This window comes from Mirounga leonina, unplaced genomic scaffold (assembly GCF_011800145.1).
Source record: "Mirounga leonina isolate KUSES-001 unplaced genomic scaffold, KU_Mleo_1.0 Mir_101283, whole genome shotgun sequence".
Classification (NCBI taxonomy): Eukaryota; Metazoa; Chordata; class Mammalia; order Carnivora; family Phocidae; genus Mirounga; species Mirounga leonina.
The window spans coordinates 1,632,147-1,649,861 of NW_023270096.1; the positions used below are offsets into that span (position 1 = coordinate 1,632,147).

Below are 17,715 nucleotides of genomic sequence, written 5' to 3' on the forward strand. Positions count from 1 at the left end.
GTGTACTATAGAGGGGGGCAGTGTGAAGGAGCTAAAAGGGGAAGGGTTTGATTTTGTCCCTAAAGTGCTAGGTAGACATATCAATATCTGTACTGTACTGAGAGGCCTCCACCTCAGGTCCACTTGACCAAGATGCAAGCAGTAAAACTCTACCCCATTCATTGACATCCCCTCCCTTTTTCTCTATAATTAAGCTGAGCTAGGAACATGTCTGGTAGTTCCATGGCCAAAGAATCTAGCTCTCCAAGCTAGCTATAATAAGGAAGCAATAAATGCTGCAGGTCAGTCTTGGGAAAGTGGTAAAGAATCAACACTTTGGTGGGATGGGATAGGATATGCCCCATTCATAGAGTACTGGCTGTTGTGGATACCACATCCCAGGCCCCTGCTACTGTTGTGTATAGGAACAAAGCAGGAGAGTCCAGAGAGAATGACTGGGCAAGGTTGCCAGAAGCCCAAGAGACCTAGGGAGAGAGCAGAACAAGTTAGAAATCTGTGGAGCAATCTCATTAGTCTCCTGCTCTCCTTATCTCTTAAAAAAACAAAACAAAACAAAACAAAAAAACACATAGTTTAGGTCAATGGTTGAAACATTAGAAACAGTAGAAATACATCACTTAGCTAGGTTGATGATAGTTCTACCCTGTTCTATCTTGGTGAGACCATTCCTCATGAAGCTGGGTTCAGCTTTAAGCCCCACATTCTCTAGAGAAACACAAAGTGGTACGTTCCAGAGAGGAAATGTAATTTTTAGACCTCTTCAGGGCTATCACAAGGCAGAGAAAGCAGATGAAGTCTGTGTGGCCCATGGAACAGATCCAGGACCCATGAGTAGCTACTACAGGGAGACAGAAGGTTTTTCTTTACATTGAGCTCCAATCTACCAGTCATAGCTGCAATACACATTGGGCAGTAGTAAGCTCTCTGACACTGTAAATATGTGAGCAAAGGTGACACAAACATTTGTTGGGGATATTACAAAAGGAACTCAAACATGGATTGGAGGACTTGGAAGGGAAGTTGGACTAGATAACCTTGAAGACAACTAAGCTGACTGGTTTGATAGCAGTGTTAGATTTCACCTACATGTTGTTCACATTTTCTTAGGTAGATGTAGGGAAGGGGGAGTCAGAGGGCCTGGACAATATCTTAGCTGCAGAAATATGGAAAAGGGTTTTAAAAGGTAGTTGGTTAGTTGAAAAGTTGGAATCTATCCACTCTCCTGCCTCATATTGTCTCATGCTACTTAAGCCTCTGAGAAAGTAACATTGGCTATAGAATGGTCACAATGATAAAGTTAGACAAACTCTGGAATGGAGCCCCCAAACTGGGCTCTAGCTTAATTCTACCATTGATTTGCTCTGTGACTTTGAGCAAATCATTTTCCCTCTCTGTCTCAGTTCCTATCTCTATAAAACAAGGCTAACAAACCCTGACCTGCTTACCACAAAGGGGTGTTAGATCAGACAAGTGTAGTCAATATGTAGGGGTATATAAATTGGACTGGGGCTGGGGAAGGAAAGAAAATTAACATGATTTAAATATTTCTAATGCATCAGGCACTATAAAAGACGCTTGCACATACATTTCTTACTCAACCCTTATAAGAACTTATGAGGTGAGTAGTACTCTACTTTTTATGATTTAAAGACCTGGGGCTCAGAGAGGTAAAAAGATTTACACAAGGTTCACATAGCTATTAAGGAACAGAGGTAGATTTCAGGCTGCCAGATGGCAAGGCTTACATATTTTCCCATTGTGTCATGGTGCGTGTACACATGAGCAGAGATAACTGAATATGACTATTAGACAGTGAGGCCCTGAGAAAGCTTGTAAAAGACCAGGATAGAAAGACCAGCATCATGTCAACCTGGCTACTTCCTTGACAATTGTAGGCCCAGAAATGTGATATTACCTGACAGACTCCAAAGATTAGCATAGCCACTGTTGCCCCTCCAGTGTTTCTAGCTTTCTCTTCCTCTACCCCTAGCCCTACTGAATAACAGTATTCCAGAGGAAAATTCCTTGGGGATGGTCCCCAGTTTCTGGTCTTTCTGTCCCACCTTTCCAGCTCACCTCACTAGAGTTAAGGGCTGGGGACTTCAAAGGGCATATTGAACTCCAGTCTGTCTTCAGAGTTTTCAGCTGTGTCCCCCCTCAAGGTCTCAGCTCCAGTATAGGAGGCTGAACTGGAAAACGTTTGCAGGTCTAGCTCTGTGCATTCGATGGGGGTGTGGACCCAGTGGGAGTGGCTCTCTGAGGCACAGGAGGCCATGGTAAAAGACTCCTGTGTGGGAAAGCCACAAGTTGAACTGCAGTCATCATCCAGGATGGGGTTAAGTGGCTGGGTCTCAAAGATGCTTTCACTCAGTGGGGACTCAGGACTGGTCTCCTGGCCAGGTGGCATGGTGAAGAGAGATTCCTCTTCTGCTGCCTCATCAGCCTCAAACTGCAGCGAACCTCCTGCAACTTGAAGCAGAAAGCCACTGGGTCAACCAAAGGCAGGAGCTCCTTTCAGTGGAGCACCTGGTCCTGAGTACAAGATGGGCAGGGTCCGGGAAGTAGTGCTCCCCTTCCCCTCCCTGGAGATCTAAGGACCTAGCACCAGGCTGAGGTGATACAGTTGGGAAACACACTTACACTGGGGTATCAAATTGAGGCTACCTAGTGGTAGATCAAGAAAAAGGGTCAATTTCTCCAGAGAAAGAGAAACCCTTTGTGGGCAGCAGGATTTTGACCCTCTTCTTCCATGATCTTCATCCCTTGGTGTTATGCCTGTGTGTTATGTTGTGTCATATGGCAAGAGGCACATTGCAAATGGAATTAAGATTATGGAACTTAAAATAGTGATATTATCTTGTATTACCCAGGTGGCCCCAATGTCATTACATGTGCTCTTAAAAGCAGAAGAATAAAAGCAGAAGAGTCAGAAAGAATATGAGAGAGACGTGACATGAACTAGTTTTGAAAATGAAAAGGGGTCATAGGCCAAAGAATGCAGATGGTCTCTAGAAACTGTAAATGGCTCTCAACTGACAGACAGCATGGAAATGGGACCTCATCCCTATAACTGCAAGTAACTGAATTCTTCCATCTTTCTGAATGAACAAGGAAATGGATTCTCTCCTCCAGTTTCCAGAAAGGAACACAGTCCTGTGAACACCTTGAGTTTGGCCTTCTAAGACTCTAAGAAGAGATCCAGCTAAGCCTACAAAGCTTCTGATCTATGGAAATGGTGAGATAATAAATGAGTTTTGTTTTAAGCCATTAAATTTGTGGTAATTTGTTACAGCAGTGATAGAAAAGTAGTACATGCTTCATGCATAAGTCTGATATAGCATCAGGTTATAAACTAAGAGCCCACAGGATGTGTATTTGTTTGACCCTCTGCATTGTGGTTGTTTTATTTATTTATTTATTTATTTATTTATTTATTTATTTATTTATTTTCTCATTCATTCATTTATTCATTCATTCAGTATGTATGTATGTATGTATGTATGTATGTATGTATGTATGTATGTATTTTGTTATTAGAATTCATCATCAGAGCTTAAAACTATCATACAGAAATTCAGATTTCTGGATTCTTCTGAAAATTCAGAAGATCTTAAAACATTGAATATTCCCCCATGGTAAAATAAAGAGAAAGAGAAAGAAAGAAAGAAAGAAAGAAAGGAAAGAAAGAAAGAAAGAAGAAAGAAAGAAAGAAAGAAAGAAAGAAAGAAAGAAAGAAAGAAAGAAAGAAAGAAAGGAAGGAAGGAAGGAAGGAAGGAAGGAAGGAAGAAAGAAAAAAGGAAAGAAGGACGGAAGGGAGGAAGGAAAGAAGGAAAGAAAGAATGAACCACCTGGAGCTGAGTAGCAGATTCCCCTTTGGACAGGAGATCAACTAACTCTTTAGTTTGCCATAGTCCCTACTCCTCTCTATTACACCATATATTGGATCTAATTCACACACTAATTTCCCCATATGACTCTAGTATGCATGTTAGTCAGTGACTCCTGATAAACACCCTCTCCAAATGGAAAAAAAAAAAATCTTATCCTCTTTCTCCTTTGGAGACCCTGAGGGAGCTACCTGCCTTCATATCCCCAGAGAAAGGTACTTCATTATTATCTTGAAGAGAGGGGAGGAGCAGAGACGGGTTACCCATTTCTCCTTTCCTGAGGCAAGAGGAGGGACAAAAGCAACTCTCAGATGTGGCCTCATCTTCATCTTTTTGGGCTATGGGGACCAAATTCTTCACTGCCCATGTTTCATGACCATGCCCAGGGACTGGGCAACAGCTTTCTTATTTAAGAAACTGGTTCCAAAGTCAGAAACAAGATGGTCCACCCTGAACCACAATGTTCCAAGATCCACCAAATAGTAGAGGAGAAAGAAGCAGAGCTTGAGAGGGGTCATAAAGGGATAACAGTGTTCCCTTTGTGTCCCTGTAGCCCATGAAATGCTAGATTCACCACTACTTAAGCCAAATCTATATGCTAGGCCTTTTATGGATTATCCGGCATGGCCTAAAGCCAAACTTACCCAAGGAGGTCTATGTAAAAGAGATCTTCCCACATAGAAAGAAGTTAAAAAAGTGATATTGTTTTGGGCCCAGTATCCAGTGGGCTGAAGAGGAGTCTGAGCACCAGTGTATCTAAGAAACTTTATCCTCCCCCTTTCTTACTAAATAAACTCTATTCACTAGCCTGGATTCCTGTTTAGATGTCTCTGCCTAGCTCTCAGTAACTCAATGACACTAAAGCTGCACTGAACCTTAGTACTCTGGGCTCCTGCTTTAACCCCTTGCTTATTGCTGGCCAGCCCATCATCCTATCTCCTCCCATCTTTACCTTCAGTGACCTGGACTTTCTGTCCCATATTTTTGGCTAATGGCTAGAGTTGTGCTGAAAACAGATCACAATGGTACTCCTGACTTTAAATATGACCTTCCATCTGCAATTTCCATGGCAATCTCCTATGGGCTGGGCCTGGCCTCTTTGGGTGTCAGTATTGTCTGGGGGAAAATGTCTGGGTCCACCAACTCCTCTGGAAACTGGGCTCCCAGTTACCCACATTTGGGATATTACTATACTGGTAACTGTTGCCTAAGACCTCACCCACTTTTATTACAGTCATGTCTCAAAACCAGCCATTCATCCTCCATTCCTGACAAGCTCCAGAATCTATACATATAAGTAGAAATGAAGAATTAGAAAAGAACTTAGAAACCAACTAATCCAACACCAACTCTCATTTTAAAGATTGGGGATAAAGAGGCCCAAAGAATCTAGATGACTTGTCTAAAGTTGCATAGTTATGTATAGGTTGATTTAGAACCTAGGTATCCAGATTCCTTCCCCAAGGGAAGTAATCTTTCTCATGATGTTGTGTTCCTTTATGAACCCCTGTACCTTAATGAATCAGGTTCCATAAACTTGCAGGGTTGGCCTCAATTGTCTCTGAAGCCCCATGCTTTCTATTGCCACCCACAGATAGTCCACCACTGAAGTTTTCAACACTGTAGGGAAGGCCCATTAACTCTCAACCCCAGAAAATTCCTCTCTTCTGCTAATCAGAGCCTTGCTCCCAATACATGTAATATGTGAAGCAGCTACCCTTACCACGCTGGCAATGTCTGTTGAAGAACTGCTTGCAGTAGAGGAAGAAGAGCCCCAGGAACGCCAGGGTAAACACCACGAACAGACTGCTCATCAGTGCAACAAGTGTGGCCTCCTGAGGGGGCACTGTGGGTACATCTGCTTTCACTAAGCTCAACTGGAAGGCACCTGTGAGACAAGAAAGTGGGGGAAGTCAGTCACTGTGGGCAGTCAATAGTCACCCTGACGCTGGGCCTGAACTTCCTTAGGCCATTATCCTCTTCCTAGGACCTTCCCCGGTTAGGACTGCTAAGCTGGTTTTAATTCTTTGTAGAGAAGGCAAAAACATAAAGAACCAAATGGAAGAACTTGCATATACTGTTGGTATGGTATAAGTTAATATAATTATTTGAAGATACACATATTTTATGGTCTTTCCATGTCACATCTAGTTATATAACCTAGAAAACTAGAAACAAACTACAATGTTCATCAGTAAGGTACAGGATAAATAAATCATGTAATGATATAATATTATTATATAACTTAAAAGACCTGTATGGATCAATATAAATAATCCAGAAGGGAAAAGGCAAATTGGGGAAAGTGAGTAACTTGAAGTAATTTATATAAAACATCTATCACCAAAAAATACAAGTATTAAAACATGGGTGGAGGGTTTGGTAGAATCATAGTGCTCACCAATTATCCACATGCTTCCCTGCATTTCCTATACACCCTTGTAGTTAGGCCATCAGAGTACTTCTGGTCAATGGACCATGAGTGAAAGTAATGTGTGTCCCTTGCAGACTGAAGTAGTTAAAAACCACTATGTCTCTTCCATATCTTCTTTGTTCCATCAACCTAGGAGCCACATGGTCTAGATGGTATAGTCACAAGATGGAGGAATGTCTTTGTATAGTGAAAAATAAGCTTTTGTTGTATTAAGTCACTGAGATTTAGGGGTTTGTTACTGTAGCATAGCCTACCAACAGGATGCATACAATTTTATGACAGTGGTTGCCTCAGGGGAAATAGGGAGAGAATGAAATTCAGAGAGGATTCAAAAGGGAATTCTATAGGGGTGCTTGGGTGGCTCAGTCAGTTAAGCATCTATCTTTGGCTCCGGTCATGATCCCAGGGTCCTGGGATTGAGCCCTGCTTTGAGCTCCCTGCTCAGAGGGGAGTCTGCTTCTCCCTCTCCCTCTGCCCCTCCTTCATGATCTCTCTCTCTGTCTCTCAAATAAATAAACAAAATCTTTAGAAAAAAAGGAATTCTATTAAACCTGTGGAATCTTTGTTCTTTTTAAGAAAATCTGAAGTAAATATGCAAAATGTTAAAATTTATTAATTTTGGATGTTGTACAACTAACCTTTTTTTATAAAGATTTTATTTATTTATTTTTGAGAGAGAGAACACGAGCAGGGGATAGGGGCAGAGGAAGAAGCAGACTCCCTGCTGAGCAGGGAGCCTGACGTGGGACTCGATCCCAGGACCCCGGGATCATGACCTGAGCCAAAGGTAGATGTTTAACCAACTGAGCCACCCAGGTGCCTGCAACTAACCATTTTTATATTTTTCTTCATTTTAAATATTTCTACATATTTGAAGTATTTCATAATATAAAAATATCAATAATTTTAAAAGAGTGAGTATATATATAGATGGTAAATAGATAAAAATGATAGATAGAAAAATGGATAGTGGTATGGGCATAGACTAGATCCTAGGACTTCATTCAGGCTTTTACTATTCCTAAGCAATAGAGACTCTTTTAAACCTCATATTATCATCATCATTATCATCTACAAGTGCACAAATATTATAATTTATAGTGTTTTCTAAATCTATTAATTCATTAGACCTAGACAGCCATCTCATAAGGTATGAAGAATGGTGATTATCATGACTTAAATTATTCTCAGATGATGTAAAGAGGGTTAGGCAGATAATGTATTGTGAAATAAGAAATCAAATCTAACTGTTTCCCTTGCCAATCTGCTCTACAGGAAGGAGTACAGGGGGTAGGGGAAATCTTTACTACCCTATCTTGCTACCACTCAATGGGTTGGAGGAAAACAAGAGAAGAGAACTGGATACACACACTGAACCTCAGAGGTGGGTGTCTGTCTTGTGCATGGGATGCACTCTTGGTCCTGCAGTCCTCCGATACGTGTCTTTCGGTAGAATCTATGGTCAGAGCAATAAGGAATGGCAAAGTAATAAAATAAGCAATGCACGTGGGGTGGTCCTTACTGAGACCATAAGCAACTTCTAAAAGTCTTGCCCTCCTGGAAGCCAGCACCCATCTGCAATCCTCATGAATGCTCTGCATCTATGTCTGATTCTGAATCAGAGTCCCAGATGTTCCACCTCCTTCCCCATTCACCATACCCGATAGCTAAAATGGGAATTAGTCTTACAAGAGAGGGGAGAAGTGCTTCATAATCTACAGTGAGATTTATCTTGAGTCTTGGGCCTTGGCTTAAGCATGCCAGCATGATGAAAAAGTTGTTAAGTATTCATCTGTGGCTGACCATGTGCTAGGCACTTTGTAGGCGGATCATGAGAAGACACTGCTTCTCTTTCATGGGAGCTTAAGCTCATCATGATATGGACAGTTAGAATACTCCAACTAGACTCTGAGAGGTAAGGATGAAAAAGACCTCCAAGGAATATAAAAGGTCTAGGAAAGCTTGGTCTCACACAGCAGGCTCACCTAGGCAGACAGTCCCCACAGACAGCATTAGAGGTAGCTGTGCAGTTGGCCTTCTGGATACGATTGATGACAGCACAGGTGATGCAAGTCTGACATCTATGGTGGCCCCAGCTGCTTTTGAATCTGCGGGGAGGGCAGGCTGTGCAGTATGCATCCCCACCTTCTCCATAACCACAATCCTGCAGAGAGATGGGGATCACTAACATTGCTCAACAGAAACTTGGAGAGAGGATCAGCTATGGGACAAATGGACATCATATAAGTAATGTTTTACAAACTGCAAGTTGCAACACATTTATGAATCATAAAATAAATTTACTAGTTTGAGATCAGCACTGAAATTGAAAAACAAAACAAAATAATGATATAAATATCAGAGTGCTTATACTAATGCTAAGTATCAATCAGCATAGGCTAGGTTATGCTAAGGCAAAAAGCAAATTCCAAATCTCAGTGTCTTAAAAGAACAAAAGCTTAGTTCTCACTCACCCTATTTGCCTACCAGAGGTCTAGTAGGAGTTATGTTTTACATTATTCTCACTGGGCTACACGAGGTGGCAGAGGTTTTATCTTTGTGTGGCCATGATTGGAGCATCAGGGAAAAGAGAATTTTGTGAATTGCCATGGCTCTTACTTTCTTCCAGAAATGATCCATTTCACTTTGCTCACATGTCTTTGACCACACATATCATCTGATTATTAGTAACTACACAAGTAAAAGAAAATGCAATTCCACAATGTTCTAGAAGGTGGGGAGGTGGAAATATTTGACAAATAGCTGTAATCACTACCAATACTGCAATATTATATTGTAAAACTTTTACAGATAAAATATATGCAAGTATGTGTTAGGTTGTGATAAAAAAAATGTATCCCTTACTCTTGGTAATGGTAAAAAAATGTTTGAATGCCAATGATATAGAGGAGAGATGAGTGATCCAGCTCTTTCTTAGCTCAGGTCTAATATTGACTTAATGTGACTCTAGCCAGCCCCTCTCCATTTCTGAGCATCAAAAGCCCCAACATCTGAAGAGGCTGAAGGAGATAGTCTCTAAATATTCTTCCAGCTCTGACATTCTAACTTAGGTACAAGGCACCTGCCTGATATATCATAGCTTTTTCTCAAAATACAACTCTAGTTATCAGGGGATATTAACTATTTGCTAGTTGTGGCAGAATTCGGCTGATTGTTTGTCAAACTAAACCTCCTTTCTTCCTGAGAATACCACTAGCCAACATTTTCTAACCCCACTGTAGTTAGGGGGATCCAGGTGCCTAATTTCTAGCTAATGGAACATGGATAAAATGATGCATGCCTCTCTCAGGTCTGGCCCCAAGAAAACTGCCTGTTTTTTTTTTTTTCTTTTGTACTTATTTTATATTTAAAACTGCTTTAATTTTATTTATACTGTGATTTTCTGGTACACAGTAACACCCAGAGAAATGCTGAAATCAATATATTAAAAATGACAGGACATCAGAAAAATGGAGGAGGTGGCAGCTCCAAGCCTTCATTTCCTCATAGTAACAGAAAAGCATGCAGAGGGGCACCTGGGTAGCTCAGTTGGTTGAGCGTCCAGCTCTTGATTTCAGTTCAGGTCATGATCTCAGGGTCCCAGGATTGAGCCCCACATCAGGCTCCATGCTCAGCAGGGTGTCTGCTTGAGGATTTCTCTACCTCTCCCTCTGCCCCTCCCCCTGCCCATGTGCTCTCTTTCTCTCTCTCTCTTTCTCAAATAAATAAATAATTCCTAAAAAAAAAAAAAAGTATGCAGAAATTGTCAGAATCAAAGTTGTCAGAACTCTGGGAAACAAAGATTTACAGTGATTAAGCAAATGCTGAACCAAGAAAAAGACAACTTGAAAATGAAAAGAAAGTTTTATGCCATTTTTGTTTGCCTTTACTACACAAGTCTCCTGAGCAGCACCAGCCCTGAAGTGGAGGCAATCTTAAAGTGGCAGCAGCCTGTGTTCTTAGTGGGAGGGCTTCATCCCTAGTTCCAGAGTGAATTGAGCAAAACTTATTAATAAGTTATTGTGTATGACTGTTCTAACCTGTCTGTTGGCTACCTGAAAGACTGGTATGAAGTGTTCACTTCTGTTTCATTCAGTTCAGAATTCAGACTGGAAAAGGGGCGGGCATTTATTTTAAAAAATGCTGCAAAGCAAACTAACAAACCACGGATATCTGGGGCAAGAAATTATGAACAAAGAAACATGATAGACTTCCTAATCTTGGAAGGGTTAGAAAAAATGAGAGAAATGTGTTGGGAAATGAAAAGATTCAGAAGCACCCATATATATGGGGGAATTTAGAAAGGCACATGCATTCCTAGGTCAAGAGACATGCTTATAAAAGGAGAAGACCCAAAGCTTACACATTGGGCTGATCCATAGGCTGAGTGCCAAGTTTGGCTAATTGTTGAAGGAGTGCTTCAGCACAGACCCAATCTGCAAAGGCTGGGAAAGGTGCGTGGGTTTATTTTATTTTATTTTATTTTTAAATTTCTGGCACTCAAGGAAAACTCTATCAAAATATTAGTGGGGCACCTGGATGGCTCAGTCCATTAAGCATCTGCCTTCGGCTCAGGTCATGATCTCAGGATCCTGGGATCCAGCCCCACATAGGGATCCATGCTCGGCAGGGAGTCTGCTTCTCCCTCTCCCTCTGCCCCTCCCCCCCTGCATGCTCTCCCTCTCAAATAAATAAATAAATAAATAAATAAATAAATAAATAAAATAAAAATATTAGCTAACCATGATCTAAATAAACACAGACTAAATGACCACCTATGGGAAAGAATACAGTGTTTGAAAAAAGATTTTGGAAAAACACCTAAATAAATGAACTAATATAGCTTTTAATAAATACAATTTTTTAAAAATCTAAATGTGAGGAAGGAAAAAAAGAACCTGATTAACGCCACATTATAATGATTAGTTTCGAACAAAAAAGTGACAAAGCACATAAAGAAACAGGAATGTATGGCTCATTTAAAGAAACAAATAAAATTGATGAAAAGTATTTGTGAGGAAGTCCAGACATTGGACTTACTAGACAAAGAGTAGAAGACTAAAATCTTAAATATATTCAAAGAAAAACATGAACTAAAAAAATCAGAAATAAGTGTATGAACAAAATGGTAATATCAAAATTATAAAAAGAAACCAAACAGAAATCCTGGATCTGAAAAGTAAACTAACTGAATGAAAAAAATCACTACAAGAGTTAAATAGCAGCTCTCAGCAGGTAGAAAAATGAATGATCAAACTTGAGGACAGTTGAAATTATCAAGTGTGAGGAACAGAAATACAAAAGGAATGAAGAGAGTAAACAAAACCTAAGAGACATCAACAAGTGGACTAACAAACAATTGGGATTCCCAGAAGGAAAAGAGAGAAATAAAAAAGCAGAAACAATATTTGAAGAAATAGTGGCTAAAAACCTACCAAATTTGATGAAAAACATTAATAAACACATCCACAATGCTCAATGAACTTTAAGTAGGAAAAATTCAGAGACCCATAATAAGACATATTACAAATAAGATGTACAGAGCCAAAGACAAAGAAAAAATCTTGATGCAACAGGTGATATAGAAAATAAAATTATGGAAAATAATGAAGCTGAAAATAAAAGGGAAAGAAAACTATTAGATCATGCATGTAGCCTTAGGAAACTCAGTGAGTCCATAAAGCAAAATAATATCCATATCACAGGAGCCCCAGAATAAGAGTGGGGGAAAGGGGGCATAAGGTTTATTTGAACAAATTATAGCTGAGAACTTCCCTAATCTGGGGAAGGAAATACACATTCAATTCCAAGAAGCACAGAGAACTCACCACAAAATCAACAAAAACAAGTCAACACCAAGACATATCATAGTGAAACTTGCAAAATACAAGGGTAAAAAGATAATTCTGAAAGCAGCTAGGGAAAAGGATCTTTTTTTTTTTTTTTTAATTATTGTGTTCAGTTAGCCAACATTAGTTTTTGACGTCGTGGGAAAAAGGTCCTTAACTTACAAGTGTAGACACATAAGGTAGCAGCAGACCTGTCTGTTGAAACTTGGCAGGCCAGAAGAGAGTGGAAGGAAATACTCAACATGCTACAAGGAAAAATATGCAGCCAAGAATACTTTAACCAGCAAGGCTGTCATTCAGTATAGAAGGAGAGATATAGTTTCCAAGCAAAACTAAAGAAGTCCATGAACACTAAATCAGTTTGGCAAGAAATATTAAAGGGGACCATTTGACAGGGAAAGAGAGACCAAAAGCAACAAAGACTAGACAGAAACGGAGACTTTACAGGTAATAGTGCCAGTAATACACTGGCACTAAATTCATATATATCAATAATTATTCCAAATGTAAATGGAATAAATTATCCAATCAAAAGGCATAAGATATCAGAATGAATAAAAAAAAAGACCCATCAATATGCCACTTATGAAAGACTCATTTTAGATCCAAAGACACCTCCAGTTTGAAAGTGAGGGGGTGGAGAATCATTTACCATGCTAATGAACATCAAAAGAAAGCTGGAGTACCCATACTTATATCAGTCAAACCAGATTTTCAAACAAAGACCATAACAAGAGATGAAGAAGGGCACTATATCATAGTAAAGGGGTCCATTCAGCAAGAACATCTAACAATTTTAAATATTTATGCTAACTTGGGAGCAGCCAAATATATAAATCAATTAATAAAATACTTAACCTGATTGATAATAATACAATAATAGTAGGGGACTTTAGCACCGCACTCACATCAATGGACAGATCATCTAAGCAGAAGATCAACAAGGAAACTAGGGTCTACCTGACACACTGAACCAGATGGACTTAACAGATATATTCAGAGCATTTCATCCAAAAGCAGCAGACTACATGCTCTTTTTGAGTGTACATGGAATATTCTCCAGAATAGATCATGGACAGGTTCACAAATCAGGCTTCAACCACTACAAAAAGACTTGAGATCATACCATGCATATTTTCCGACCACAGTGCTATGAAATTTGAAGTCAACTGCAAGAAAATATTTGGAACAACCACAAACACATGGAGGTTAAAAATCATCCACTAAAGAATGAATGGGTTAACAGGAAATTAAAGAAGAATGAAAAATACATGGAAGCAACTGAAAATGAAAACATGACAGTTCAGAACCTTGGGATGCAGCAAAGGCTGTCCTAAAGGAGAGTATATAGCAATAAAAGCCTTTCTCAAAATGCAATAAAGTTCTCAAATACACAATGTAACCTTACACCTAAAGGAGCTGGAGAAAGAATAGCAAATAAAGCCTAATGCCAGCAGGAGAAGGGAAATAATAAAGATTAAAACAGAAACCAATGACATACAAATCAATAAAACAGTAGAACAGATCAAGAAAACTAGGAGCTGGTTCTTTGAAAGAATTAATAAGACTGATAAACCTCTAGCCAGACTTATCAAAATGAAAAGACAAAGTATTGAAATAAATAAAATCATGAATGAAAGAGGAGACATCATGAACAATGCCATAGAAATACAAATAACTATAAGAGAATATTATTAGCAATTGTATGCAAACAAATTAGGTGATCTGGAAGAAATGGATAAATTTCTAGAAACATATAAACTACCAAAACTGAATCAGGAAGAAATAGAAAGTCTGAACAGACACATAATCAGCAAAGAAATTGAATCAGTTAAAAAAAAAATTCCCAATAAAGGAGAGTCGAGGGCCTGATGGCTTCTAAGGGGAAACCCATCAAACAGTTGAAGAAGAGTTAGTATCTATTCTTCTCAAAATGTCCCAAAAAATGGAAATGGAAGGAAAACTTCTAAACTTATTCTATGAAGCCTGCATTACCTTGATCCCAAAACCAGATAAAGACCCACTAAAAAGAGGAATTATAGACCAATATCCCTGATAAACCTTGATGCAAAAATTCTCAATGAGATACTAACTAATGGAATCCAAAAGTACATTAAAAGGATTATTCACCAAGACAAATGGTATTTATTCCAGGATAGCAGGGGTGTTCAATACCCCTTAAAATCAATGTGATACATCACATTAATAAAAGAAAGGATAACAACCACATGATCCTCTCAATAGATGCAAAACATGCATTTGACAAAATACAGCATCCTTTCTTGATAAAAACCCTCAAGAAAATAGTAATAGAAGGAACATACCTCAACATCATAAAGGCCATATACAAAAGACCCACCAATAATATCATTCTTAATGGGGAAAAACTGGGAACTTTTCCCTTAAGGTCAGGAACAAGATGAGGATATCCACTCCCACCACTGTTGTTCAACATAATATTGGAAGTCCTAGTCTCTGCAATCAGCAAAAAAAAAAAAAAAAAAAAAAAAAAACCCACGAACAAAATGCATCCAAATCATCAAGGAAGTCAAACTTTCAGTTTTCACAGATGACATGATATTCTATGTAGAAAACCCAAAAGGTTCCACCAAAATTTTGTTAGAACTGTTACAGGAATTTAGCAAAGTTGCAGGTTATAAAATCAATGCACAGAGGTCTGTTGCATTTCTGTATACCAATAATGAAGCAGCAGAAAGAGAAATCAAGGAATCAAGCCCATTTACAATTGTACCAAAAACCATAAGATAACTAGGAATAAACCTAACCAAAGAGGTAAAAGATCTGTAGTCTGGAAACTATAGAACACATATGAAAGAAATTGAGGAAGACACAAAGAGATGGAAAGCATTCTATGATCATGGATTGGAAGAACAAATATTGTTAAAATGTCTATACTTCCCAAAACAATCTACACATTCAATGCAATCCCTATCAAAATAACACTAGCATTTTTTCACACAGCTAGATCAATGAATTCTAAAATTTGTATAGAACCAGAAAGGACCCTGAATAACCAAAATAATGCTGAAAAAGAAAACCAATGCAGGAGACATCACAATTCTGGACTTCAAGCTGTATTACAAAGCTGTAATTAACAAGACAGCACGTTACTGGCACAAAAACAGACACATAGATCAATGGAACAGAATAGAGAAGCCAGAAATGGACCCACAACTCTATAGTCAACTAATCTTTGACAAAGCAGGAAAGAATATCCAATGTCAAAAAGATAGTCTCTTCAACAAATGGTGTTAGGAAAATTGGACAGCAACATGCAGAATAATGAAACTGCACCATCCCTTACACCATACACAAAAATAAATTCAAAATGGATCAAAGACCTAAATGTGAGACAGGAAGCCATCAATATCCCAGAGGAGAACACAGGCAGCAATCTCTTTGACCTCAGCTGCAGCAACTTCTTACTAGACACATCTCTGGAGGCAAGGGAAACAAAAGTGAAAATGAACTGTTGGGACTTCACCAAGATAAAAAGCTTCTGCACAGGAAAGGAAACAGTCAATAAAACTAAAAGGCAACCAAAGGAATGGGAGAAGATATTTGCAAATGACAAATCAGATAAAGGGCTAGTGTCCAAAGTAAATAGAGAATTTATCAAACTCAACGCCCCCCCCCCCCAAAAAAAATCTAGTTAAGAAATGGGCAGCTGCCATGAACAGGCATTTCTCCAAAGAAGACATACAAATGGTTAACAGACACATGAAAAAAAATGTCAACATCACTCATCATGAGGGAAATACAAATCAAAACCACAATGAGATACCACCTCACACCAGTCAGAATGGCTAAAATTAACAACTCAAGAAACAACAAATGTTGACGAGGGTGCAAATAAATGGGAATCTTTTTATGGTGTTGGTAGGAATGCAAACTGGTACAGCTACTCTGGAAAACAGTGTGGAGGTTCCTTCAAAAGTTAAAAATAGAACTACCCTACAGCCCAGCAATTGTACTACTAGGTATTTACCCAAAGGATAAAAAGAGAGTGATTCAAAGGGGCATATGCATCCCAATGTTTATAGCAGCATTATCCATAATAGCCAAAATATGGAAAGAGCTTAGATGTCCATCCACTGATGAATGGATAAAGAAGAGGTGCTATATATACACATATATGATGGAATATGATGGACTATTATAAAACATATATATATATACCTACATATATATATATATATATATATATACCATATATACCTACATATATACCATATATATATATATATATAATATTACTCGAAATCTTGCCATTTGCAATGATGTGGATGAAATCAGAGTGTATTATGCTAAGTGAAATAAATTAGTCAGAGGAAGACAAATACCATATGATTTTACTCATATGTGTAAATTTAAGAAACAAAAGAGATGAACATAGTGGAAGGGAATGAAAATTAAAATAAGATAAAAACAGAGAGGGAGACAAACCATAACAGACGCTTAACTATAGGGAGCAAACTTTGGGTTGCTAGATGGGGGGTAGGTGAGGGGATGGGCTTAATGATTGATGGGCATTAAGGCAGGCATTTGTTGTAATGAGCACTCTGTGTTATATGGAAGTGATGAATCACTAAATTCTATCCCTGAAACTAATACTACACTATTTGTTAACTAACTTAAATTTAAAAAGTCTTAAAAAAAAAAGAAAGAAGAACATCTATATTTAAGGAGGAACATATATTAATATAAGATCACTACATCAAGAAAATACAATTATGAATATATATAAACCAGACAACAGAGACCCAAATTTGTTAAGCAACCATTGACAGAATTTAAGTGAGTGATAGCACTTCTACAAAATTATTTGGAGATTACAACACTCTACTTTCCAAAATGGTTTGCATATCTATAGAGACTAACTATAATGATATAGAGGGCTTTAAATGCCATAAACCAATTAAACCTAATTGACATATAGAACATTACAAACAATAAAGGAAGAATGTTCATTATACTCAATTGCACATGGAACATCCTGCAAAATAGACCATATGTTTGGTTCCAAAACAAGTCTAAAAAAAAACCAAAATCATACAAACTGTCTTTTCTGACCATAATATAATAAAGCTCTAAATCAGTAACAGAAGGAAAATGGGAAAATATATACATATGAAATTAAATAACACACTCTTAAAATAACCAATGGGTCAAAGAAAAAAATCACAAGGAAAACTAGAAATTATTTAGAAATGAATGAAAATAAGAACACAATTCAAAAATATATGGGATACAGCAAATAAAGTAGTACTTAGAGGGAAGTTAAAACCAGTAAATGCCTACATTACAAAGAGAAAAAACAAGATCTCAAGTCAATAACCTAACTTTACACCTTGAAAAATTAGAAAGGTAAACCAAAAATTAGGAGAAAAGAAGGAAATTATAAAACTTAAAGTAGAGATAAATAAAATACTGTAGAAAAACTATATAATAAATGAAACAAAAAGTTCACTCTTTGAACAACAAAATTGATAAACTTTTAGGTATACCACACAAAAAAAAATAA

At 38.2% G+C, this 17,715-nt stretch overlaps 1 protein-coding gene across 9 annotated transcripts in view; it reads right to left on the minus strand.

Moving 5' to 3' along the window:
* Positions 1-430: 430 nt before the first annotated feature.
* The window catches only part of EDA2R (ectodysplasin A2 receptor), a 62,573-nt gene continuing 45,288 nt past the window's right edge, over positions 431-17,715 (minus strand). For 5 of the 9 annotated variants that reach the window (XM_035012255.1, XM_035012008.1, XM_035012180.1 and 2 more), the window contains 4 exons: positions 8,307-8,485; positions 7,692-7,777; positions 5,611-5,775; positions 1,650-2,469 (listed from right to left, as the gene is read on the minus strand). In XM_035012255.1, the coding sequence (XP_034868146.1) occupies positions 2,087-2,469; positions 5,611-5,775; positions 7,692-7,777; positions 8,307-8,485 (813 nt within the window). In that variant the 3' untranslated portion in view covers positions 1,650-2,086. Of the gene's footprint in view, positions 465-1,649; positions 2,470-5,610; positions 5,776-7,691; positions 7,778-8,306; positions 8,486-17,715 lie in introns of those variants that run through there. The other 4 variants (XM_035012347.1, XM_035012494.1, XM_035012422.1 and 1 more) reach the window with 2 other exon arrangements.